The 26,011-nt window shown below is 41.9% G+C and overlaps 3 protein-coding genes across 3 annotated transcripts; 1 reads left to right on the top strand and 2 right to left on the bottom strand.

Moving 5' to 3' along the window:
* Positions 1 to 1,749: 1,749 nt before the first annotated feature.
* Positions 1,750 to 4,670, top strand: LOC310940726 (keratin, type I cytoskeletal 19-like). Its single transcript, XM_083905717.1, has 8 exons — positions 1,750 to 2,251; positions 2,559 to 2,641; positions 2,728 to 2,884; positions 2,971 to 3,132; positions 3,310 to 3,435; positions 3,963 to 4,183; positions 4,287 to 4,300; positions 4,385 to 4,670. Exons 1-8 carry the CDS (start codon positions 1,817 to 1,819, stop codon positions 4,432 to 4,434), a joined length of 1,248 nt encoding a protein of 415 aa, XP_083761843.1. The 5' UTR covers positions 1,750 to 1,816; the 3' UTR covers positions 4,435 to 4,670.
* A 5,026-nt stretch (positions 4,671 to 9,696) lies between these two features.
* Positions 9,697 to 20,807, bottom strand: smap1 (small ArfGAP 1). The gene is made up of 10 exons (XM_083905714.1): positions 20,563 to 20,807; positions 18,449 to 18,582; positions 17,607 to 17,692; positions 17,422 to 17,497; positions 17,224 to 17,286; positions 17,050 to 17,125; positions 14,799 to 14,929; positions 13,359 to 13,566; positions 12,348 to 12,685; positions 9,697 to 10,370 (listed from the first exon to the last, which is right to left on the bottom strand). Exons 1-10 carry the CDS (start codon positions 20,678 to 20,680, stop codon positions 10,233 to 10,235), a joined length of 1,368 nt encoding a protein of 455 aa, XP_083761840.1. The 5' UTR covers positions 20,681 to 20,807; the 3' UTR covers positions 9,697 to 10,232.
* An 875-nt stretch (positions 20,808 to 21,682) lies between these two features.
* cenpk (centromere protein K) lies at positions 21,683 to 25,059 on the bottom strand (the record flags this gene model as incomplete). The annotated part of the gene is made up of 9 exons (XM_083905656.1): positions 21,683 to 22,139; positions 22,421 to 22,474; positions 22,559 to 22,694; positions 23,463 to 23,561; positions 23,729 to 23,811; positions 23,933 to 23,979; positions 24,166 to 24,229; positions 24,807 to 24,863; positions 24,964 to 25,059. The coding sequence occupies 9 exons, from the start codon at positions 25,057 to 25,059 to the stop codon at positions 21,984 to 21,986; spliced, it is 792 nt and encodes a 263-aa protein (XP_083761782.1). The 3' UTR covers positions 21,683 to 21,983.
* Positions 25,060 to 26,011: the final 952 nt, after the last annotated feature.

The following is a 26,011-nucleotide window of genomic DNA, read 5'->3' as shown; positions in this document are numbered from 1 at the left end:
AGGTGTCATTAGCATCGTTTTTTTTTTTTGCTATCGATGCCAACTCATCTATTTAGAAGAGGGTTAAGAGTGAAGAGCCGCAAACAGTTGTGAAATGAGAAGCTATTTCAAACAATCCTGGTTTTGGGAGTCAAGTGCCAAGTGACATGACTCATATTGGAATGATGGTACGACTTAGGTCAGCGTGCTGCATAAAGTGGTTCTAAAAGTGAGGCACGTAACATAAAAACACTTAAGTGCCACTCCGAAAGGTTCATTTTGTCACAGAAAAGACAAATCGGACGCATAAAGCAGCTACAACTTCACATAGTTTTATTTCCCGCAAAAATGTGTTGCTATGCATTAGCCTTTTTTTGGAAGTAGCTTCCCCAAAAAAACATTGCAACCAAAACTTGTTGTTGGTAACTTTTTTGCCGGTAACTTTTTTTGCCATAAAGTTGCTGCAACTGTCACGTTGGATTTAGCAAGCTAGCATAAACTCTGGCGTTAGCATGTGTACGCGCATCGCGCGGTTCAGATGGCAGTTTGATCCGATTCATTTGTTCGGGCCGTTCAACTTTTTTTTTTACATTTTCACCAAACTTTTTTGACTTAAAATGACAAAATAAGAATATTTAAAGTATGAGAAAAAGTTTTCCGCTTTTCGTAAATATGTTTTGTGAGATTTTCTACACGTGTTCTGGGAATAATCCTCTCATTTGTCCATGTGTTGTGTGTGTGTACAGTAAGAAATGTACAGTATATCTTTTACATAATAACACAGAGATGACGAGCGGCCAAACCCTGGTCATACACCCACAGTTCAAAAGAAGCATGATTTACGTCTCCCTCTAAGAAGTGCCTTCAACACACCAAAACACACACAGATACACACATTCTTGCGCAGAGCTCACAGGGTGAGGGTTTTACCCACACACATTCACTCGGTACCCATCCCCCCCAGATGTTACAAGAGCCCAGATATTGGCCAGAGACCTCCTCCGAGATAAGACGGACACATATGTGCACACACAGGATACAGGAACGAGGAGGGGGGGGGGGATGTTGTGCATGATATGGTGAACAATGTGGAGCAGGAAAATCCCTTCACACAGGTTTGACTACAGATATGAAGAACAATCATGGTTTTGTGATCCAACGTCAGCTATGACTTTATGAATTTCCTGCTCACTCGATGTGGGTGGCTGTAACTCCATGTATGTAACCAAGTGCCAAAAGCTTGTAATCCAAATCACTCAGCAGCATTTTTCTATCAAAAGCATAATGGTCTTGGAGTGTTATAATACATGTTCCTGTTCAAGTGTTGCTTTGGTGTAATGGTAACGTCTGACACTGATGAAAGATATTATTTGCTGGGTGTAATTATTGACTTATGGCGTGACACTCACACACAATAATTGCACATTTTGTTTGGATAAGGTTAGAAAATGCCTCGTGCGCTCACGATAAGCCCTGCGTGCATTATTGAAAACGATTGCACATATAAGGAGAGCACGGTACCAGAGAGATCCTCACAGAACCACATACACTCACACATTACATAATAGTTCCCTCGCAGGAGTGGAAAGAAACAAAAAAAATCTGGTCACTGAAAAAAACAAATAGAGGTTCTGCTGCTCAGCCTGTGGTTAAAGTTTAAAGGAAAACCCCCTCCTTCCTTCTCTGCCTCCCTCCTCCCACCCTGGCCCGCCCTGGTCCAGCACTATATCAGGAGCCTGCCTCCTTTATCAAACTCCACAGTCCTGCAAAAGCCTGCAGCAGTACAGTCCTTTCTCCTCTTGTTCTCTCGTGACCAGCCGACAGACAACAGTCCAAGATGTACGGAAACAGGAGCATCAGACAGAGCCACAGCTACAGAACAAGCTCCGTTCCCATGAAGGCACACAGTGTCTCTGGGCTCAGCTTTGGCCCACGCATCGCTTCCACCTCCGTGCGCACCGTCTCCTCCGGGTATGGAGGTGGCATGGGGATGAGCGGCGGTGGCATGGGCATGGGCATGGGCATGGGGATGGGCGGCGGTGGCTTCGATCTGACCAGCGCCCTGGACCAGAGCTCCGTGCATCTGAACGAGAAGGCCACCATGCAGAACCTGAACGACCGTCTGGCCTCCTACCTGGACAAGGTCCGCTCTCTGGAGGCGGCCAACTCCAAGCTGGAGATTCAAATCCGAGAGTACTACGAGCAGAAAGGCCCGGCAGCTGAGAGGGACTACAGCAACTACTGGGCCATCATCAACGACCTGAAGGACAAGGTATGCATGTCAATCTCCACAGCTGAGACGCCAGACGACTCCAATGTTTGCATTGCGGTTAATGATTATCAAGGGAAGGCTTTGAAGGGTAGGAAATACAACCATTTAACTGTGTCATGCCATCGCTTTGACCTGGCAAATCAGGCGTAACTAGAGATTGTACTATCTGATAATACTTTTATGAAATGATTGTGCAAAGAAGAAAGTGTTGCACTGTAGATGTATGTTGTTAGTTGTGAAAGCCATTTTATGCAACTGCACCACGACACAATGACCTATTTGACATTTTCGCTGTTGTATTTTCCAGATCAATAATGCCACCATCCAGAATGCCAACATCCTGCTGCAGATTGACAACTCCAAACTGGCTGCCGATGACTTCAGGACCAAGTAAGACAGAATCTGTACTCTACTCGCCTGCAGGGCCGAGACAAAGTAGCGGTTGATGCTCACCAAGTATTCTCTTAACCTTCTAGATTCGAGCACGAGCTGATGATGCGTCAGTCCGTCGAGGCCGACATCGCCAACCTGCGTCGTCTGCTTGACCAGACCACTCTGACAAAGGCGGACCTGGAGATGCAGATCGAAGGCCTGCAGGATGAGCTGGCCTACCTCAAGAAGAACCACGCAGAGGTGACCGATGCACTTCCTCCCGCTCTATTGACTAACAAAAGTCTGAAATTGAGGTTAAAACTTCATTCTCCCATTGGTTTGTTTAGGAGCTGGCAGCACTGCGCTCTCAGTTAACTGGCACAATCAACGTGGAGGTCGACGCCTCGCCCCAACAGGACCTGAACAAAGTCCTGGAGGAGATGCGCGCCCAGTACGAGTCCATCACTGACAAACACCGTCGCGACCAGGAGGCTTGGTTCAACGAAAAGGTGAGATTACTTTTCCGCAAACAAAAGCCGCCACCGCATCGCACACTTTTGCAAACGCCTGGGTCTACGAAACCCTCCACACTCCTGTAACCTGTAATCAAACATAATCTTGTGTGAAAGTCAAACAAAGCGATCGCTAGGACGTGTAACTGCAACTTTATTTTTTTTCCGCTCCAGTCGACAACCCTGAGCAAGGAGGTGGCCATCAGCACAGAGTCAATCCAGACGACCAAGACGGAGGTCAGTGACCTGCGGCGCACACTGCAGGGCCTGGAGATTGAACTACAGTCTCAGCTTAGCATGGTGAGATAAAACACACCCACACACACACACACACACACACACACACACACACACAACCCAAACCATCTGTAAGCTGAGTCACAGAGTTGTCCTTATATGAGCAAAAATCCCCCATCCTTGATTTGTCAAGAGAAAACAGGCCTTACTAAAAAGAGAAGGGGAGGGTGGGATGAGAGAGCGACATAAGAATGATGGGAGATGGAGAGTAAAAGGAGGGAGGTGAACATATCTCAGACATGTGCTCACATTCTGAAAAACATAAAAGAGTGTGCAGGAAAAACTGCATGACTGTTGATCCGAGCAGCCCAAAAAGTCTTACTCCCACCTACTTCTACTCCCTCTTCCATGCCCAGCTGGAGTTAATCATTTATCACTCTTTGCAAGAGCAACACGCTACTCCCGTTTAAGCTAGCAGCCGCACACAAACCTCTGCTAATTATGACTTTAAGAAAAAAAAAACAAAAAAAAACAACAACATCTGCAATGCATAACCCTCGGCTTGCATTTTCCCTCTCGGAAAAAAACAGAAAGGGGCGCTGGAGAACACGCTAGCAGAGACGGAGCACCGCTACAGCTCCATGCTCGCCAGCTTCCAGAACACGATCAACATGCTCGAATCGGACATCGCCAACGTGCGCGCCAGCATCGAGCAGCAGGGCCACGACTACAAGATGCTGCTCGACATCAAGAGCAGGTTGGAGCAGGAGATCGCCACCTACAGGAGCCTGCTGGAAACAGAGGAGTCCAGGTAGACACTGTGATACAGGGGCTTTTGAATTATGCAGATGTGATTATTTGGAATCCGGAAATCTGACCTTTTTTGTCTTTACTTTTTCTCTCCCTCATCGCAGACCAATCGGTTCAGGTACGTTATTTTAACTATGACATGACATCCTATAACTGCAGTGTAATAAAATAACTAATGGTTCTTTGTTCCCTTTTTTTTCAGGCGGCTCAAAGACCAAAATCACAACCACCACTGTGCGTAGTTCCAGTTAAGAGGTCCAACAGGCAGAACAAGCTGTTCTCAGACACACACACGCACGCACACACGCCGAGTAATAAAAGCTGTTACACGAGATGAGTGAAACTGTACCGATTAAAGAAAAACAAAAAACGGAGATTTGTCAAGTGAAGTGAAGAGAGAAGAAGAGAAGCCCGTGTTCAAGTCGATGAAGAAGAAAAGTGCGATGCTGTGTGCTCGTGTGACCAGTTTGAAGAAATAAATCTGCCCATGAACATAAACGTTGTGTCGTTTGGTGACTATGCTTTCCCCATAAAGCCACTCTGTTTACAAAGTCGTCATGGCAACTGCATTACATTCAGGGGTGGGGGGGGGGGGGGACATGAGGAAATGTATGTGATGTAACAGGAGCTGCTGTCAGGAAAGGGTGAACAATGGCTCCGGGGTGGAAAGCGTGACCGTTTTAGGGGGGGAAAATAAGAGCGAGTTCTACTGATGCGCTCAGAACTTTTTAAACTGTACCAGAGGAAACTTTCAGAAAAGTGCAAGTTACGTGAGCAAACACAGCGAGTGGCCCAGAGAGGTTTCTCAAACACGGCACACCCCAGCGGCTGACTAATCTTTGCCCTAGGTTTTTCAACAGCATTGCATTAAGTCTGTCACCTAGTAACAGGAACACACATGGATCAGGGCAGACAACCTGAGAGGGAATGTAAACAAACTAAACAAAGAGAGTCATTGTGGAAACGCACTTTGGACACTTTTTTTTTTATGAAACTATTGATCGAAGAGCAGTTCTGATAAAGTAAAGGCTGGACTTGGTGACATCATGTATGTTGAGAGCTGTCTTTACACATGTGTGTGTGAGCAAGAGGAGCAAAGAGAGGGAGGGGGGGGGGTGAAAATAGCATTTGAGCCTTTGCACGCTACACAGGTCAGCAGTGAGAGAGAAATCCTGTGAAGAATCCCTAATTCTCCCATGATGGTGTAATGTTGGTTTTGGAGAGGAGGGAGTTCATGGGGAGGATCAAATTGCAAAACGCAACTCCCCTCTGTGAAGCCTCACTCGCCCATATTTGGACCCAGTTTGCAGCACATCAGTGCCTCCTGTAAGGTTATAATCTTAGCTGATGACAAAGCCCTTCCAGTCATGCTTGTAATTAGATAAAAAATTCCCAAACAGAGGTTTAGAGAAAGACGAACCAGATTTAACCAGATATGTGTGGGTGCTCGTCTATAGCAGACTGTAAAAAAAAGAGACTTTAAAGGTCTCCATGTGCTGGAGTTGTCCACATATGGACCCGGAAACATCAACCACAAGACATGAGAGTTACAGTAGGAGGATTCATTTTTAATCACCTCAATCTTTTGGCTCTACAGCAAAGCATGTGAGGCCTCGAAGAACAGGCTGAGGCTAAACATGGACAACTACAGTGAGCGAGTGGTGGGATTCAACTACAGTGTTAGCTTGCGTTTACTGGGCTCTTTTTTTTTATAAATGATTACTAAAGCAACTCCATTATGCAAAATCAACTTTTTAATCATTTTAATACCTATATTTGGGACTCTGGAGGCTCTATGAGTAGGTAAGTGTGAAAAAAAGTTGACTCAGTCATGTTTTTGTGGTCTACCTCAGTCCAAGTACAGGAGATAAAACACGCAATGTTGACTTCCGCGCTCATCGCAACGTCACAATGAGACATTCCTGGAATTGTCGTCTCGCGGAGCTCCGCTTTGTGCCTAAAAAACGCGAGAGTGCAGGCGAGGGCAATAGTATCTGGAAGAGCGGAAGTCCGCAAAGCGCTCTATTCTTGTCTGCACAGTGCAGCACAGAGTTCTACACAAACTTCCAGCCTCAGAGGATTTACGAGTCCAGTGGATACATTTTATATATGACGGATATGTGCCGGCTAGAGTCGACAAATGATGGCTTTTCCATGCTAGCTGACGCTGACGTAGTTTCCTGTGTCTCATTTGCATTTAAAGAGACAGGCACTCAAAAACGAGTGTTTTGGCAGGGTGATTGAACTGCTGTGGTGCTTCATCCTTAAGGGATTTTGACCAAAGCGTGTCACAGACATGTTCATTAGGACACCAGGGGACTAGGTTAACTTGAAGAAATAGGGTATAATATGTCAACTTTAACTGAAAAGGTTTGCTAATTGCTCAACTTGTCAACAAGTACAATGTTATATAAAAAAAACAAAAAACTCTGTGAATTTCTAGTTAATCACGATTGGAAGATGAGATGAAAAGAGGAAAGAATAGGCCGAGTGTCTCCACGTGGCCGCACAAAGGAATGAGAGCACAAGCGAGAGCCAATTTGCCAACAGTCGTTTGCAGTATTTCCTCCCCGTCGTTCAGGGCTACAGCCCCAGGCCCGAGATGTTACGCCCTTGATGTCATGAAATTCTTGGGCAAGAGTTCAGTTTAATTTGATAAGTGGCAGCAAGATCGCAGTGAGAACATAAAAAGCCACCGTTGATTCTCTCTCTCTGTCTGTCTTGATAACCGTGAAAGCAACAGGAACTTTTCCATGATGCACGCAAACTTCTGTTGTGCAACCAAAAACCCAATATTCAACGTGTTGTTGACGATTTAAAGCAGACGCACACTTTAGTGGGAACCAAAGCAGCTGGATGTTGCCTATCACAGGTGTTTGATATCATTTCTATTGTTAATTCCCTCATCTTTAGGATTTTTTAAGGGAAGATGCATTAGAGGTGTTATGCTAGCTATGGGTGAATATGTCTTGACTCTTGACTCCACGGTTGTCATTTTTACTTGTATATAAACTCTGTATTTAACTGTAACAGCAGTCAAAGATACTGTCTGGCCGTTATCAAAGGAGTTATTAATCATTTTTGGGGAAACACTCACTACAAAGTGTTGCTGGGCCTGCAGTGTTTCCACTGCGGTATTTTACAAACTCGCAATTAATCTTGCATATCAGTGAAATGTTTAGTTAAGTATTAGTCACATCTGCAGCAGTTAAACCCAGACTCTGAGGTCTGTATCAGTAGGAATGCTGCTCAGGGTCAGAAAGTCCATTATGGGTCTGGAGTGAGAGAGAGAGGGGGGAACATTCTTCTTCACTTGGCTGGCGGACTCTATTCTTGACCAGTGTTAGGTTTGACACACAGGCTGAAAATGAATGCCTTGCCTCTTCGCTAAAGGCCCTGGACACTGCAGGGCATCAGATCTTCCTGTGAAAGCTCCCGTGTTGTCCAGGGCTGCAGTGAGCCATATCGGAACAGTTGAGAGTGGAACAAGTGCAAAAGCATCTTTCAGGAGCCTTGTCCTGTGCAAGCATGATCGGTCACTGTCAGTCCTTTAACAGTATTCTAATACAGTTTAAAACAATGAGTATTGTCTTTTCGTGCAATACAAATGCATGTGGCTGTGGCAGCGCTGTGCAGGGTGGCTGTTCAACAAGTACGGCTGGTTTCAGGAACCACACCCTACACACAATCGCTAGAGCTCAAGGATCAGGATGTGCCTACATGGGCGGGGCTCTCGGTGCTTACAACAGTATTATAGTATCTGTGCAGCATGCCATCATTAAACTTTTTCGAAGCATAAGTCTGAGCCTGGAGACGTTTTATTTGTGCAAAACACACGGTTTTTGCAAAGTGCAGTCACTTCCCAAGCCTCCCATGGGCTGGGTGGATGTGTACTGGAACATATCCCAGCATGCACTCGGTGGAGACACCCATGTGTTTAAAGAAATGTGTTCTGTTTAGGAGCGTAAGTGAGAGCCAATGCTCGGTTAACAGAAACACAGATCTTAAGTGCTCGGTGGCAGAGTGAGGCACTTTTTCCCCTACACAACTGCTACTGCTGCTGCTCCTGTGCGAGCATGACTCTGATTTTCCTATTTTTTTTGTGAGTCCGTGGCTTATAATAAACTTCAACAAAAGGGCAGTCATTGCACCGGTTGTTAAAAAAACAAAAAAAAATAGTGGCAATATGAACCTGATGTTCAGTATGAAGTAATGCCACAACTCCGCAACAAGCAAATATGGTCTATATCTAAATAAATATATAAAGTCGGGGCTGCTACAAATGAAATAAAAGAAAAGGAGTACATTCACATTGGCAGTGAACAGTGAGAAGTTATAGTGTGATTGTGACCCAGCATGTGTAGGTGTACGTCTCAACAGGAGCCACTCCCTTCTACAAAGTTTAATACAACACTGCCCCCAACTGCTGCTCTTCACTTTACAGTTTGTGTTAAAATGACTTTACCGTTCAAAAGTTTGGGGTCACTCAGAAAAGCACTTTTTTCAATTAATATAAGATTAAATTAATACACTCTATACATTGTTAATGTGGTAAACAACTATTCTAGCTGCAAACGTCTGCTTTTTAAAGGAACATGTACATAGGTGTACAGAGGCCCATTTCCAGCAACATGGAGGAAATTCATAAATCAAAAAAAGGCAATAAATCTGGGATGTTCTCAAAGTTTGTGTGTGTGGCCTTTTGACAAAAGCAGCCTCGACACAGTGTTAAAGCAATTACGAATAGCTGCACACAATCGACCATAATTAGACTCCTAATAAAACCTCATATACACCTGAAGGAAAAACAGACGTTCCACCTGGCGACAGCCAAAACCGCACAGGAAATTCATCAAGTCGGCGTGCGGGCAACTGCCAAAACAAACACAGGCATCATTGTTGCCCGACACCTTGGCAGCGATCAGAAAGATCTTACAAATGTGCACAGATTTTATTTTGCTAATAAGATTTTATTTACGCGTGTGATGTAAAATGGCTTCATTAGTTTTTTTGGTGCGATTATGATTATGATTTTCCACTTGGAGAACACTGCCATCTAAAGGTGTGGAGAAATAATTGCTCACAGTAGGATGTAGGTGTGTTGGAACTCACACGCAGCAGCTGCCGGACAGGAAGAGAAGAGCAGGACCACAGGGAGGTTCATGGACGTTGGATGAGGACACAAGTGGCGGGACAAGATGGAGGCAGGCGACTAAAGGAAGAAGCCGGAAGAAGATTTCATCCATTTGTTTACGCACCACACCGTGATTTGAACCCACCAGCAGTTACATGCCCAACTCCTTACCTCTGGACTGTTGCTCTTCTTCTTTTATGTACCTGATGGGATTTGAATTGACAACTTTCCAGCACCAGAAACAGGCACCAACACACTGAGAGTAAACAAAAACAGTGTACTTCCTCACACACACACAAAGACCCTAGGAGTTGATCACTGGAACGATAGAAGACATCAAAGCAAAGTATTTATTATCACTTTAATTTTTATAGGGGAACCACAAGTACTTTAAAAGAAGGTTATACAGCGCTGTACATTCGGGAGCAGTACTGACAGACTCCATAGTCACACAGTATCTTCTCCCTTTAAATATGATTCATTTAGTTCTATAATCTTATCATGATACAGTGATACAATAAAAGCTCGTGTAACTGGTCCTGCAGCTTTCCTGATATGTCGATATCATATTTTGTTGAGGGGACTATTTTCTCTTTGTCGTTTCCAAAAAAAAAAAAAAAGGAAAATGAAAGTTATGTTCAAAAACCAATATGACAGGCAGAGAAACTGCCAGGCTGTAATCCTGCACGACTCCCGATCCACTCACACAATAGAGAGAAAGAGAGACAGAGAAAGGGAGAGAGGGGGGAAAAGGAGAAAAAAAAAAACAAGATACAATTTTTCATGTTCTGAAGGCTGGTCTGTGACGGAGATGGGCATCAGTTCTTAGCGCAGGGACAGAGAAGCACAAGATACAGATTTGCACTCTCCGCGACTTCAACTCTTACTCTGCCCAGCCATCGACCCGCTTGAAGGCTCACTTCCATAGCTGCGTGCTCAGAGTCTGGCCAGACGCAGCCGCCGCTGCCCAGCCACCCATAGCTGCAGCCGGCTGACCGAAGGCCATCTGAGCGCCAGCGCCGTTCAGAGTCATACCTGACATCTGCTGGTTCATCTGAGGGTGAGAGAAAGAAGTGTGAGCAACACTGGTGGAAGAACATCAAGGAAACGTGCGTACCACTGGTGCATATCTCTGAAGGCACAATCTTTGCCACATTCTGTGGAAGAACATTTTAAGTGCTTGTAGTCTTTTGCTTCTTTATTCATTTGACACCAGCGGTTAACGACTCTCACACACAGGGAAACCAGACGACACAATAGGAGAGCAATTCCCATGATGCCACGCTGCTTCCCTGCATCATCAAACTCGCTCTTTTGTTTTCAAAGAAGCCGCAGCGGAGGGGGAAATTTGTCAACTCCTTCCAACATCGCTGATATAAATCATTTCCAATAACAGGACGCACACAGGAGGTCACGGTGACCTTCAAGTTTGTGTGTGTTTTGGCCACTGTCACCATGGAGGCGCAAAAATATTTTTGCTAAGAGTCATTTTCAAAGGATTTTTTTTAATTCACAGCTTCTTTTCACCCTCTAGTGGTCAGAGTTTGGTTTGCTCCATAAACAAACCTAAAGTTCACAAATTATGGCATCCTGTCTTAAGTTACAACCAGTTAATTTTGTCTCTGTTTCACTGGTTTGTGTATATTCTTTTTTTTGTGCTGGTTTCGCTTTTATTTCCTATTCTTATGAGCAAAACTGCTAAAAACCAATACATGGAGGTTGATTAAAGTAAAATAAAGGAATTGTTTTGCTCCAAATATGTCCTATGCAGTAACTGCTTTCATTAAGCGCTTTACAGGAAATAAAAAAAAAACATTAACTAGGAAATTGTGTTATATATTATGTTATTATTCACACAGAGACACAACATTGTCTTTGTGAATGCAATCATTTCTGTTTTCATGGTTGTTCCTGGTAATGTTCAAAACCTACTTTGGAGATACTAAAAAGATTTGCCTCACTGCTCCACTTCTTCAAAAATCAGGTTTGTGCTGCCATCTAGTGGTTGATCAACACCAAACCTACACTGTGTTCAGCCTGACCTCTAACAATGCACCACTATACACAGCGTCATTGCAGCCCAGTTTAAATACTGACGACTTGGTTATTTTCCAGTACAGGTAAAGATTATGACATCAGCTACAACAGGACAAGAAATTACTTAGCCCTGTTTTATATTTGCGTGACACTCGTCTCATGTATTTATTTGTGAGTAAATTAAAGATGTTAAAGTGGTTAATTGCTCAGGATGCTTTGCTAGGCTAGCCTGTCTAATCGCATCACGTTGTGTTGAAATTTTAGCAATATTTGTACCACATCAGCCACAGACCGGAGATGCACAACCCTAACGTACACACAGTGCATCCACCACAGTCCAATATATCAGCATAACCGCTGCTTTGTGAGCCATAAATAGTGCCTTAATGCAGTGTGTGAACCACCACCTAAACGCTGTAGATATTAATAGTTGTTATGAGACGTATGAGAAAAGCAGTATAAAGACGCTCAAGGTGGCACACGATGAGGCATCGAGGCTGCAGCTTCAGGTGGAAGAGCAGTTTTTGTGAGTCACGTGAGGCAACGTTTTAATGGCTTTGAATATACGGAACACACAAAAGCAGTTCCCTTTCGGTGTAGTGAACTGATTCATTGCGATCAGTTAATTAAATATAACGGTTCATTACTACACGCATGAATTGTTGTCTCGCGGAGCTCCGCTTTGTCTCTAAAAAACTCGAGAGTGCAGGCGAGGGCAATAGTGTCCGGAAGAGCGGAAGTCCGCCAAGTGTTCTATTCTTGGATGCACATTGCAGCACAGAGTTCTACACAAACTTGCAGAGGATTTACGTGCCCAGTGGATACATGTTATATATGACGGCAATGTGCCGGCCAAAGCATATCACAGACATGTTCATTAGGACACCAGGGAACTAGGTTAACTTGTAGAAATAGGGTATAATAGTAGTTGTATATTGTACCCATATTACCATTTTATTTAGTCTGTAATAAAGTAATAAAACTGTCTGCATACCTGGCCCATGTTCCACTGAGTCTGCTGCCCAGGCTGGATAGCATACATGCCCTGAGCAGGTAACATGCCTGCAGGCATCCCGCCGCCCTGAGTTCCCATCATTCTCGGCGCCATGCCCATCACACCTGTACCAGGTGCATTACCCATAAAGCCATTGGGCATCGTCATGCCGACCATCATTCCCGGACTGGGCCCCATCATGGCTGTCCCGCTCTGAGCCATCATGGCACCCATGACTGTAGTGGGTGGCATGGCCGTGCCCATGCCGGGGAAGGCCTGATAACCAGCAGGGGCCTGGACAGGAAACTGCATCTGGGAGGGGCCCATGAACATGCCAGCTGAAGGGGGAAGAAGACGTGTTATACTTTGTGTGAGGAAAGGGTGAGGTTGGGAAATATTTTGTTATACGAGACAAGATATTTTAGACACGCGTTTGTATTTTTTGGCAAAGATATTAGGAGACATTTGTGGAATTGTTGTCGTAAGATGGGCACAAGTTTTGACTTGTTCCTTCTGGACCCTGCTAGAGGACATTCACAGCTTCCTTTGTGAGTTAAATGTTACCTCAAGAAACAGGAATGATGGCATGGGGAAAACATGACCAGGTACAGGCACGGATTCGATCTGCAGCTCGGAAAAACAGACAGTGCCACTGAACAACTGCTGAGAAACCGTGAAGGTGTTTGGCCTTGGGTGTGTTCACAATAATGAAATAAATTCCTTTGTTTTTTTTTCACTTAAGCGAGAATATTTTCTGGTTTCATCATTTTGAGAGCATGATTATTTTGAGGTTTGGGAAATACCCAATGTTTTCTGACAATTTATGGACCAAACAACTAATGCATTCATTAAGAAAATAATCAACACATTTATTCATTAAAACTAATCTTTAGTTGCAGAAAAACATTAGGAGTGTCAAATATCAAATAGTTGCTTTAAAAGGAAGTTACAATTACATCAACATGATAAAGCTTCTCTTTTTGAGACTATTGAAGCGTAACACTTCCTTACCAGGCGGCTGTGGGTGGGACATGTTGTTAGTTCCATAGAGGGACAGGATGGAGTCCTTGGACAGGGGCTTCTTGGTCATGTCGTCAGTTTTAGTGGTGCTACTGCTGTCACAGAACAGGTCAAGCTCTCCCTGCCCCGACCCTGAGCCGGCTCCTACTCCTGCTGCTGGAGCTTGTGTCGGGGTGCTGGCCGCGTTAGTAGAGCTCACCTGGGGGAAGGGAGAAACACAGACATGTTTTCATTCATTTTAAAGAAAGAAAGAAAGAAAGAAAGGAAAACAATCACCTGGTAAAACGTATGATGAAATAAGGGTTAAGTGTTCTACCTAACAGACTGCATAGAAAACAATCTTCAGCAATCAGTCCCATTAACAGACTGTTGTTAGTCTGCCCTGTATAATAAGGCTAATAGTAATTAAATCTCCACCTAACAAAAATTAATTTTAACAGTACTCGCTGTGCCAAGGCACAGTACTACCAAATTGATTTTGCTCCCTTCCCACCTTGCTCTCTCTCTCTCTCTCACATACACACACACACAATAACATTTACTCCTGTCAACAGGATTTACTTTTTTAATTACCCAAAAGAAAATAAGTGAAAAAGAAACATATATAGAGATATATATATTTGCATTTCCTTGGTGATGCAGCAGTGGGACACATTACAACAAGGAAAAATAGAGAAATTGTTTCTACTGTTATGCAGATTTAAACTAGGGATGCCATTTCTAAGACAATTCACAAGCAAAATATATATACATATAGACGTAAATATATTTGTATGTATACGTGTATATATATATACACACACACACACACATATATGTTTATATATATACATATGTTTATATATATATATAAAAAAACACACCCACATATACACACATAAATACAGATACATACACATATATGTAATAAATGTATGTATATGTATATACATATATATACATACATATATACACATATAGATACATACACATATACATATCTATACACATATATATACATACACATACACATACACATATATAGCCCAATAAAACATCAAATTGTTTTTATAGTAAGTATAAAAATAAAATGTGGCCTTATTCCATCCCTTTAAATGTAGGATCTGTTGCTTTTCTGTTATACCATTGTCAAGATTATCTTTAAAGACTAATTTAGACATTCAATCACCTTTGTTGGACAAAACAATTACAAATGAATGAATGAAACCAACGAACAAAATCATTGGTCTGTGCTTCTTTTCATTTCAGTTCACCCGAGTATCAGTGTTGCCGTCTTGTGGCTGCCGGTAATCGTTCAACAACTTGTTTTTATTGCACACTTAATTTCAGTTTCGCAAACAGACTATCATTACAATTCAACCCTGCTGAGCAACATTTAGACGTTAGCACTAAATCTGGACTTGGGAGTTGCTGCTCAGTTCTTTTTTTTACCTGAGGAAACTGAGCCGCGGACGTGGACACAGGGAGGGGGTTGGATACCATGGGGCCGAATATGTCCAGGTCATTGTTGTTCTGGCTTGTGCTCGTGCTACCATTGTTAGCTGATGGCGCTGCTGGTGTGTCTGTGACAGAAAGATGAAAAAATAAAGAATAAATTGTGAACCATTGTGAAAACTCAGCATAACTCAGTCATGATTTTCTACCTGCATCCACCAAGAACTTATGAAAAATCATAAATAAAATGATACGCTAACGACTGTGAAAAGTGGTTTGAAACCAAAACAACTCATGTGTTAATATGGGTGTGTTCATTTATTTATTGAACTGCTTTGCCCTCCCACAGACGCACAACTGCCCGCACAGTGAGAATAATATTTAGTGCAATACAAAATGAATCAGCTTACCCTAAGTAGCTCATCGACCACAGAACAAAAACAACAAATAATGCAATACCACTCTATGCCATTTAGTCGTATATATATGCAAATAAAACAATAACCTGTAGTTTCACCCATATATACACTACCGTTCAAAAGTTTGGGGTCATCTATACAATTTTTTGTTTCCCATTAAAAGTCACACTTTTATTCATGAAAAGAGTTGCAAAATGTATATAAAATATAGTCAAGACATTGACAAGATTAGAAACAATGATTTTTATTCAAAAAAGAACCAGCAAAACTGTTTTCAGTTGTGCTGACATCATTGCAAAAGGGTTTTCTAATCATCCAATAGCCTTCTCACGCGATTAGCAAACACAATGTACCATTAGAACACTGGAGAGATGGTTGCTGGATATGGGCCTCTATACACCTATGTACATATTCCATTAAAAAAAAAACAGACGTTTGCAGCTAGAATATTCGTTTACCACATTAACAATGTACAGAGTGTATTTCTGATTCATAGTTATATTCATTGAATAAAAAGTGCTTTTCCTTCAAAAAATAAGGACATTTCTAAGTGACCCCACACTTTTGAATGGCAGTGTATTGTTATGGCCACATAACTACCACATGGACACTGGCAGACTTGGTGTAAACACACACTAAACAAACCAGTATTTCCTCTCAAACTAGTGTTGACAACACCAAGCTACTTTTCAATTGGATTGGACTGCCACTCGTCTTCGCACTTAAACTTAAACACAGGTCAGACGAAAGTGACAGTGACAGCTAATACCAGTAATCTACTGTGCCTATTCTAGCTGGTCACCAATGAAAAACAGACATGCATGCATCGAGTTACGTTAAAGTCCAGGATAAAGACCAGCTCTGAGTAATTCTGGACTCGTTTCGCAACTTAAAGAGCTCTCTATTGCAGAAATGACAGCCCAATATTTACCCTAGTCTCTCTCCTTGTTCTGACGCCTTTTTATAGCCAGAACAAGTTTTCTTAGGAAGTAAATCTGCAGAGTCGCCTTCAGCTAGACTCCTAAAACTACTTCCTGCCAAGACTGAGTGCCTTGTTACTCGCCGTGTCTATGGCTGCATTCAAGTGAAACCTGCGACAAGGACGTACACGGGACATGCTGAACTTTCAGAAAAGGGCATTTCCTGTGGTACTCAATTGCAGGAGTTGGACTGGGGACCAAAACAGAGATCTCGAATACAACACAGTGAAGGAGTTTTTTCCTTGATCTTGAGAGGTTGCATATTCCAACACTGATCCTCCAAAATGAGGCACCAAGAGCATTTACATTTAGATTTGCATCAACAACAAGAAACAAGAAGTTACTACCAGGTCTCTACTGTTGAGTCAGCAGCTGTAGCACTTCCTTGAGCTAACAGCAGTTTCCTGCTACAAAGAGTATAGGGCAAAGCAGCAGGATGGGTTGCATCGTTTGCATTAAGTCCAACAGAGCAGATTCAAGATCAGTAAAAGCGGCCACTCATCAGGTTAACATAGTGACAACACAAGCTGCAGATGGTAACAGTTACAGTTTGGCCCTGAATCCTGAGCCACAGTGTCAGAGCTTTACACAATCCCAGGTACAACACGATATGGGTGGAGACTTTCTGCACCCACCAAAAGCACAACACAACACGCTACACTGTTGTTTCTGATGTAATAGAGACTCATTAGTTGACATCGACATTTACAGTATGTGCCACATAAAGTCCATAAAACCTTAGCACCGACTCCACGAGTGATTAATTCAGCATTGTCGTAAATACAAAACAATTGAGGGCCATTTTAGCCTGATTCCACAAACACACACAGTCCATTTCAGACTACTCACCAAGGCCTAGTAGGTTCACAGAGGGTTCTGAAGTCTTTGAGGGACTGATTTTAGGAACAGGCCGGGGTTCTTCATTCTATGAATAAATTAGAGTTTCAATAAGCAACTTTAATGGAGTACAACAAACTGAGAAGAGATTGCAAACAGCTCTGTCAACGAGTGTAATTGTGATACCTTGGTGTAGGATGACACCTTGCTCCCTCTGTCCGTCTCTCTCTCTTTCTTGCTATCTTTTGGCTGAAAACACAAAAGGAACTCAACATGAACCACGGGTTGTGTGTAAGTGCACAAAGCATTGACGGACAGCTGAACCAGTTTTGAGTTCAAATGTTACGTTTAAGCTTGAAGTTAAACACGTCAGTCTGTACATACACTGCTCCCATTGGTCACATTCTTGCTGTAGTATTTCTTCTTCTCATATTTATCCCTGATAAAGAATTCCACAGATCTGAGGCCAGAGTTAAAGAAAAAAAAAAAAAAAAAAAGACGTGACACAAAGTTAAAATGCATGACTTTCAAATGTACGTCGAAGTGGGTCTGCTTGTAGTGAAGGATACTGGTCTGTTTGAGGTCTTCTGAAGCTATCTGGAAGGTTGGCCTCATAGAGCTGCCTGGCCTTGGTGTTACCCATGTCCTGTATACTCTGAAAACAGTAAAGACAGAAGAGTTAATAGGGCCACAGAAGATTTTTCCCTCAAGGCACGCTGAAATATTTAAAGGTCACCCCACTGAATTAAGAAGACTCGATTGGCTTGTTCATCATCGGCAATGCAACTATGACAGTGAAAGCAGCGTTGCAGTGTTTTCTGTGGTGCCAGAGGAGCTCTTTGATATATGGGAAAATAACACTAATGATGTTATCAAGGTTTTTGTGATCTTGGCTTGAGCCCTGGTGCAAACTGGGGTGCTGGAATGCAGAAGGAGGATGTAAACCAGATGAAAACACTATGCACTATACACTATATATAATAGTAGAATAATTGTAATAGTAGCTTTCAGGTTTCACAGTTGTAATGATGATGTGGCTGTTAATGCTTATTTGTAATGTGGAAACTGGTTATTATGGTAATGTGCAAACTACATGACGCAGCAGTCTGAAAGGCTATCAGGTTACAGTATGGAAAAAGGAGAAGGCCAGGGTGTGATTCATACTTGGGAGGGAAACGTAAACTGTGTCCGCTCCTGCTGCACAACTGGAAGTACCACTCAGACTACTACTTCCTAGTACAACTACTGCCACGGTGCAGAAGCGGAATTACAATGCGACAGATATGCAAAGTAAAAGGAAGCCGACTACTTTTTTGTACGTCCTATAAAACAAAGATTTGTCACCAGACTTAATCGTAAATTAGGGCTCTGATAAATCAGGACCCAAAATATAAAATCAACCAAACAGTACCTGGATTTGGTCTGTGGTCCATTGGTCCAGGTTGACGGACTTCACTCTGGATATATGTACTCCAAGGTTCCTGTGGATGCCAGCACATCGGATGCAAATAAATACTCCCAGATTCCAGGATGCCCATCTTGGACCTGATAAAAAAAAGGGGGGAAATAGCAGATTGTGGATTTTAAAAACAGAGATATCTGACTAAAAACTCTACAAACTAGTTTCTTATGTACACCTGTTCTACTGGTAATTAATACATATAACTAAAAGGCCCATCTCATGGTAGCAACGCAATACATTTAGGCAATGTAGACACGGTCAAGATGACCTGCTGAAGTTCCAACCTAGCATCAGAATGGAAGAGAAAAGTGATATATATATGACGTATTTTGAGAAACTGTTGGGGATTTTCATGCACAATGATCTCTCGCAGTTCTCTGTGTGAAAATACCTCATTGATGCCAGAGGTCAGAGGAGAATGGACGGACCGGTTTGTAATTATAGTAAGGCAATAACAACTCACAACTTGTACCATCACTGAATACCTAAGGCATCAAATCATAAGACAACAGTTTGCATGGGACAATAAAAGCATGAACACATCCTGCCTTGTAGCCATGGCTCACGTTGGTCGTGGCATAAAGGTGTGGGGGCAAAGATTTTGGGCAAAAGCCTGTAAGGAATGTTTCAAGAACCATGTTGAATGTGGGCCATGATGAAGTAAGGCAGGTCTAGGTACATCCTTGGTACCAGGGCTGGGTATTTCTTATGACCTAATGACATGATACTTAAGACAGTATAGAGGACTGAAAGTGCCAACATTAAATAATTACTTAAATGTGTCATTAATTAATTAAAATACCAATTCTTTTTATGAAAAAAAAGACAAAAAAAACATTATTATTTCACAATTTAATTAATTATTTCATGGTCATGTTTTGCAGTGCATCACAATTTTATGTAAACTCATCTAGTCTGATCCATTGCTTTGGTCTGAAGTAGTGTGTCAGGAGAGAGACGATGGAGGATTTGCTCGATGCTCTGGGTCTGGGTAATTATTTAATGGTGTATTTAATCATTATTTATTTACTTTTGGCACTTTCAGTCTTCCTTAGCACAGAGGCCATGTCAAAATATGATATATATTGCTATACACTTACTTTAGGAGATGTTAATGTTGCAAGACTACCATCACAGCATTTGCTGCTGTATCAATATTCCGCCATATTGTTTAATTTATTTTTTTTGGAAAAAACCTAATTGGTAACACTATCATTATTGTATATGTGTATAACTGTAATACTACTATCCACTTGCAGTTGCAATTTATTCATATTTAGTCAGTTTCAACAGTGTTTGTACAAAAAAGTAAACCCACAGTAAATGCTCCCAAACTGTCAAACACTTCCAACAGCTTGTTCAAATAACTGTTAGACTAGGGATGCTACGACACCACAAAACCATTTTTTTGTGTCCAATATAACACCGATATCGCAAACTCAAGTATCTGCCCATGTCAATATCAGTCCAATGCTGTCACTTTAAACTATGAAGCTGTCAACAAAGCTAATTCAAAGACGCAATTCTCTTTCTTTGCAGCAATAATCAAACAAGCCAGGCGTATTCTTGTGTTGTCCTGAGAACATTAATAACAATACTGTACATGTGTAAATACTTGGTGATGGGATAAATTAGTATATAGATCGAGTTGTGTGTAAAAGGAATGCGGTATAAGTGTATACTCCTTGATGTAAATGTGTTGTCATTGTAAATGTTGCACGTGTTTGAAATAAATAAATAAAAACTATCTTTGACTGACAATAGATCGAGCAGCTCTGCTCTGGACGACAAACTGCCACAGTTTTTGTGTAACGGCAGCAGACTGAGCTGAGGGAGCTTGTGTGGCTGTAGAGAAGTTAGCTCGCTAGTTAGCCACTTCATTTAGCTTAAGGGGAAGACATGTCAGCTGACTAGCCTGAGCCACTAACAAACTAGCGGGTTAGCCTAGCTAGGCTAATCAACGCATATGTTATCATGTTGTTAAGCGTTAGCGGTGGGTAGCTGGGCTGAAACTAGCCTGTGAAAACAACAACAAAGAAACAACAACAATAGGAGCGTCTCACCTTTCGCCTCGCAGTCGGCGCAGTACTTGTTGTCGTCCTCTCTCAGCAGTTTGGACAGGATGGCGTGGTGCTGCTCGTTCAGTTTCTGGGCCTTCTCTCTCTCGGAGCGGGTCGCCATGTTCGCGGCGGTTGTGGTCGCACTTTCGTAACTACGAAGACTGTACTTTAATCCGTCTTAAATGGGAGCATGTGAACGTTAAAAGACCATAATCAAAGGACTCGAAAGACTCCGAGTGGGATATGAAAACACCCGGAACCGGAATCTTTCTCCGCCCACAGGAATTCTAGAGTTGACGCGGCGGCGGCTCCGGATTGGACAAGAGTCGTGACGTGGACTGACGCACAGTCAAAATGTGTGTGTGTGAATTAAGTTCTACGTTGTCATCAAAAATTAATCACCTGCACTCAGTCAATCCATACTTCCTATTGGTAATGTCTGAAATGCACACATCTCCTTCGTGAGACCAAAACGAGCAATCAGGAGTGAGGAAGAAAGGTTATTCGAGTGACTTTGAACACGGCAGGGTTGGTGGTGTCAGACAGGCTGGTGCTGAGAGGAGCTCACAGACTGCTGATCCACTGGGATTTACACGCACGAGCATCTGCAGTGTTCAGACAGAATGGTTTCAAGGAGGGAGAGGGGGAAAAAAGAAGATGAGGAGTATGCCTGATGGAAAATAAACTCCAAATGAACTTTAATAAAACATTAACTAAAGAACATTTCAAAGAGGCAGATAAATACTAACACGGACGTACATTATTGTACAATGGGTCGAATAAAGACAGGAAATAGGCAGTCTAGAAAAACAATCGTTAACTCTTTTGTACATTAATTAAATCTACATTTACAGGTTACAGGAAAATAATAATTCATCGTCTACTACTGCTGCTTTAACCTCCACAACATGAGCCGAACTCAGCTGACATGGGGCCAGAGAGAGTTTTTGGAGAGTGGGAATAAACCAGATTACCTGGAGAAAACCCACGCACATATGGGTAGAACACACAAACCCGATCCTGGGCTTCTTTTTGCTGCAAGGCAACACTGCTAGCCACTACTCTGCTATTCATTATTTTATATTTCTATACCATAGGTGCATACACAGTGCATTGGGGGGCTGCAATGATTATTGGATATACGGATTAATTACTGCATTAAGGCCAATCTTTTAGATTTTATTTTAAATAAAAAAAAGTTTGTCATGTTCTTAAACGTGTATATTCTGGCTTTCTTTGATCCGTACTACCAAAGAAAGCAGAAATGGTTTTAGTTTGTGGACAAAACAAGGCATTTGAGGATGTGTTGTTTTGAATGATCAGTAATAAACATTATCATGAGCCGCATTTCTACAGTGCATCACCAGCGTTGTTGCATTCCCACTTATCTCCCGTGTGTGTGTGTGTGATGGTTAATGCACCACCTAAAAGAAGGTTTCCAGTCGCAGCTTGAAGTTACTCTCTTGGTGCCTCACTGCGACCCCATAGCGAAGGAGCATCTCCACATACGGTGGCCAGTACGTGTCATCGATGGTCACATAGGGGTCGTGTGGTGTGTTCAGGGCCTTGTTCATGAGCACCTGCAGAGGGAAACCAGACAGAGGTAGACATGTGGTGTATATGTGCAGTTAGAATTAGAATACTGTATTACTGTAAGAGTATATAGCAGGTATAGTGGCAGGTAGGCTGTTCCAAACATCTTTGGAGAACTTCTTCAAAAGAGCTTGAACAGAACATCTCAAAACCCTAGTCTTCTTTGAAATCTTTGCCTGAGAGAAACCTTGCTGATGTAGTTTAACCATCTTGCATAAGCATTTTCCCCCCCTCATCAACGCTAATCGTGGAGCGCACGACAACTTACCTCCAGAATCTCATTGAGTGAGATCAAGTTTTCACTTATCTCCGGGTCAATGTTCTGAAAATGAAAAGGAAGGAGTAACTATGTAATTAGGCTGTAAAAGTGGGCGGCAATCATCAAACGCAACACAGGTCACCGCACCTTTTTCTTCTTGTTTGTACTGGATTCATTCTGAGGCAGGGGAACATGCTTCTCCAAGACGTCCCCCAGACACTCCATCAACCTCTCCTGGTAGACCTTCATTTTCTGGATTTTGTCCTTAGTGTCCTGTAATACACTGGGGAATACATTTAAGATATATATATATATACACAGATACAGGATACAGAATTATCAACTATTCAGCAGCAGCAGGCTTTGTTGAATTTAACCAACCAAATTCCTCTCTCAAGCATCCAGGTATTGATATAGTGTTAACTTGGAAGTTGTACTTTCAAGGAGAAACACTTTCGTATCTGCTATCACCACATGGACTAAAGGCTCACTATGTTTACACCTTTTGTCTAGAGAACATGCTGTATACACTACCGTTCAAAAGTTAAAAAAGAAAGTGGGCTCACTTTCCTTATTTTTGAAGGAAAAGCACATATTTTTCAATGAATATAACATTAAATGAATCAGATATACACTCTATACATTGTTAATGTGCTAAACGACTATTCTAGCTGCAAACGTCTGTTTTTTCATGGAATATGTACATAGGTGTATAGAGGCCCATTTCCAGCAACCATCTCTCCAGTGTTCTAATCGTACACTGTGTTTGCTAATCGTATTAGGAGGCTATTGGATGATTAGAAAACCCTTGTGCAATTAGGGTAGCGCGGCTGAAATCAGTTTTGCTGGTTATTATTTTGAATAAAAATCATTATTTCTAATCTTGCCGGTGTCTTGACTATATTTTCTATTTATTTTGGAACTCTTTTGATGAATAAAAGTGTGACTTTTAATGGAAAACACAAACAAATTCTATAGGTGACCCCAAACCTTTGAACCATAGTGTGACTTATAACATGAAATCCATCTGATTTAGTGCGACCACTCTCACCTGTGCTCTGATAACGTCTCCTTTTCCACTTTGAGTCGTTCCACGCGTTCACTGGCAGTTACGAGCACCTGTTTCTTCTCCTCCAGCCACTTCTGTTCACTAAAAAAAGAACAAATATCACAAAGTCCTCAGTCCAACATGCAAAACAAACAAACAAATAAAAACATGTCAAAGGCATCTTCAGTCACTTCTGAAATACGCTCATGTGCCCCGAGGCAGCACAGTCTGTAAGTGAAAGCCTGCAGTGTAACAAAAAGACGACGTACAGTTCTTTAGTTTCCCTCAGTTTGTCTCTCTTTGCTTCATAGCAGGAAAGAATCATCTCAAGTTCAGTGCACAGCTTGAGCATCTGTACAAAAACAAAGGGAGAAGAACGGATTGCATCACCCCAACAATGCGTTTAATTACAACACTTTATTGACACACACATTCTTCAGTGTCACAGTTTACATTTTAACATTTTAACGTACCTCTTCTTTCCCAGCTTGAAACAAAACTTCAGAGTTTGCGGCCAGCACTGAAATAAAGTTAAAACGCACATTTAACAGCCGATATAACAATTGCATCATTCACTTGAGTTAAGAGGGCTAGAATTGCAATTTGACATGGACACGTGAAATCAGTTGGATGATTAAAACAGTGACTGATCTGTGGTATTTATATATGTTTTCAGCTGACACCACAGTGTTAGTGAGGGACTTACATTGAGGCTCAACCGCCAGCCACTGTTTCAGTTCAGCTTCTGTTGCCACCAGTCGATTTACCGACTGTTATAGATGAATATACACATAATTAAAAACAGACAATATGGATTATTAATACAGCTGACAGGGCTTTATGTGCTTGTGTGTGTATGCTGCTGTATGAGTGCTCGTGTTTGAGCGTTAACATGTGGTCAGGCTTCATGGCTGTGAGATTACATCCCAAGTGGGTCTGTAGTATAATCATTTTAGGGACAGCAGCTAAAGATTATTTTCTTTTTTTTTTTTATTAATCTGTCAGTTATGTTCTCAATTAGTTGATTAGGTGTTTGCTCCATGAAATCTTAGGGAAATATACACTGATGTTTCCTTCCCTATCCATCTCAAAAACCCTCAGTAGCCAATTATGAATCTATTAAATCAATAAATGTTACAGCCCTAATAATCGTCTCTGATTTTTCTCAAGCAGAAACGTGTTCCACTTTGTCAAATTAGGTGATTTGATGCCTTTCTTCATCAGTTATGAGCGCCATGTACTGAATTGTAGTCCTTGGACTGTGGTCATTACAACAAATGTCATCTGAACGATACATATCTGTGACTTTAGGAGGATATGGCACAGAAATAAGTCAAGTCATCTCACCTGCTCTTGTGGATTCTCAGAGAAATCTGGCTCACACAGTATAATCTCATTCTGAAGCTGCAACACAAGACACAGACCGGTTTTCATTAAAAACCAGCGGCTGCAAAGGAACGGCGTGTGCACGGTGTGGATCGTGTGAGTGAATGAAGAGATTTACCTTCTCCAGCTGAGCAAACTGCTCCTCGCACAGGTCCAGCAGCTCCGACTGAGCAGCCACCGACAGATCTGCTGCAGCCTGTCCGCCCTCCTCCATCTCAGCCTCCAAATGAAAACACAAAGACTCAGAATCTCTTTTTCTGCCTACTACTTCAACCAGGAAATTCGCTTTGCATGCTCAGGTGTAAGGGCTGATTTTGATTCTCTTTGGGGTGGAGGGGTGGGGCTTGCATTACTAGTCAATTAAAGATTTTTTATGGTCACAATTAGGGCTGAACAATGAATCAATACAGCTTACTCTTATTTTCAAATCGCACAATATTTTTTAAAGCCAAAATGTGTGTTGAAATATAATTTTAGAGTTTAATTATTGTTGTGATCCATACACATCATATTCTAGAAGAGAACACCTTTGGTTCTCACAGATCTGCACAAACCTGCAGTTCCTGTCAAAAAGAACCGATCAAAATCGTTCAGTGCTAACCACAGTTCAGATGAAGTGTGATTTAAAAATTTACCAGATTAAGACGCTGTTCTTTTCATTTCTTTAGTTTTTTGATGTTGCAGCAATATTGTACATGTTTCAAAGGGCAAAATAGGGATGAGTCAATACAACATTCAATGGATTTCAATAAAAATGCAATAAAATGCAATCAAAAAACTCTCCATAACACATACTTCAATAGGCACACACTGTATAATAGATAGATAGATAGATAGATAGATAGATAGATAGATAGATAGATAGATAGATAGATAGATAGATAGATAGATAGTTTTTCTTTGACACAGCTGCAACAATAAAACACAACACATTCAACACTCAAGACACGTTCACAGTCACAAAATAAAAACAGTAAAATAGGAAACATGGTTAAAAGAACAACAACAGAATCTCACATTGTCAACTTGTGTTGCCAGAAAAATCGCATGACTAATATTGGAAGTGGCCAGAAAAACTTACACTGGGTTAGAAACTCTTACCCTAACCCAAATTGTTGTTATAGAAATAATTATAACTTATAATTATAAATGAGTTATAGCTATAC

The sequence above is a fragment of the Microchirus variegatus genome (genome assembly GCF_963457635.1).
Source record: "Microchirus variegatus genome assembly, chromosome: 19".
Lineage (NCBI taxonomy): Eukaryota > Metazoa > Chordata > Actinopteri > Pleuronectiformes > Soleidae > Microchirus > Microchirus variegatus.
This window is presented reverse-complemented; position numbering and strand designations above follow the sequence as displayed.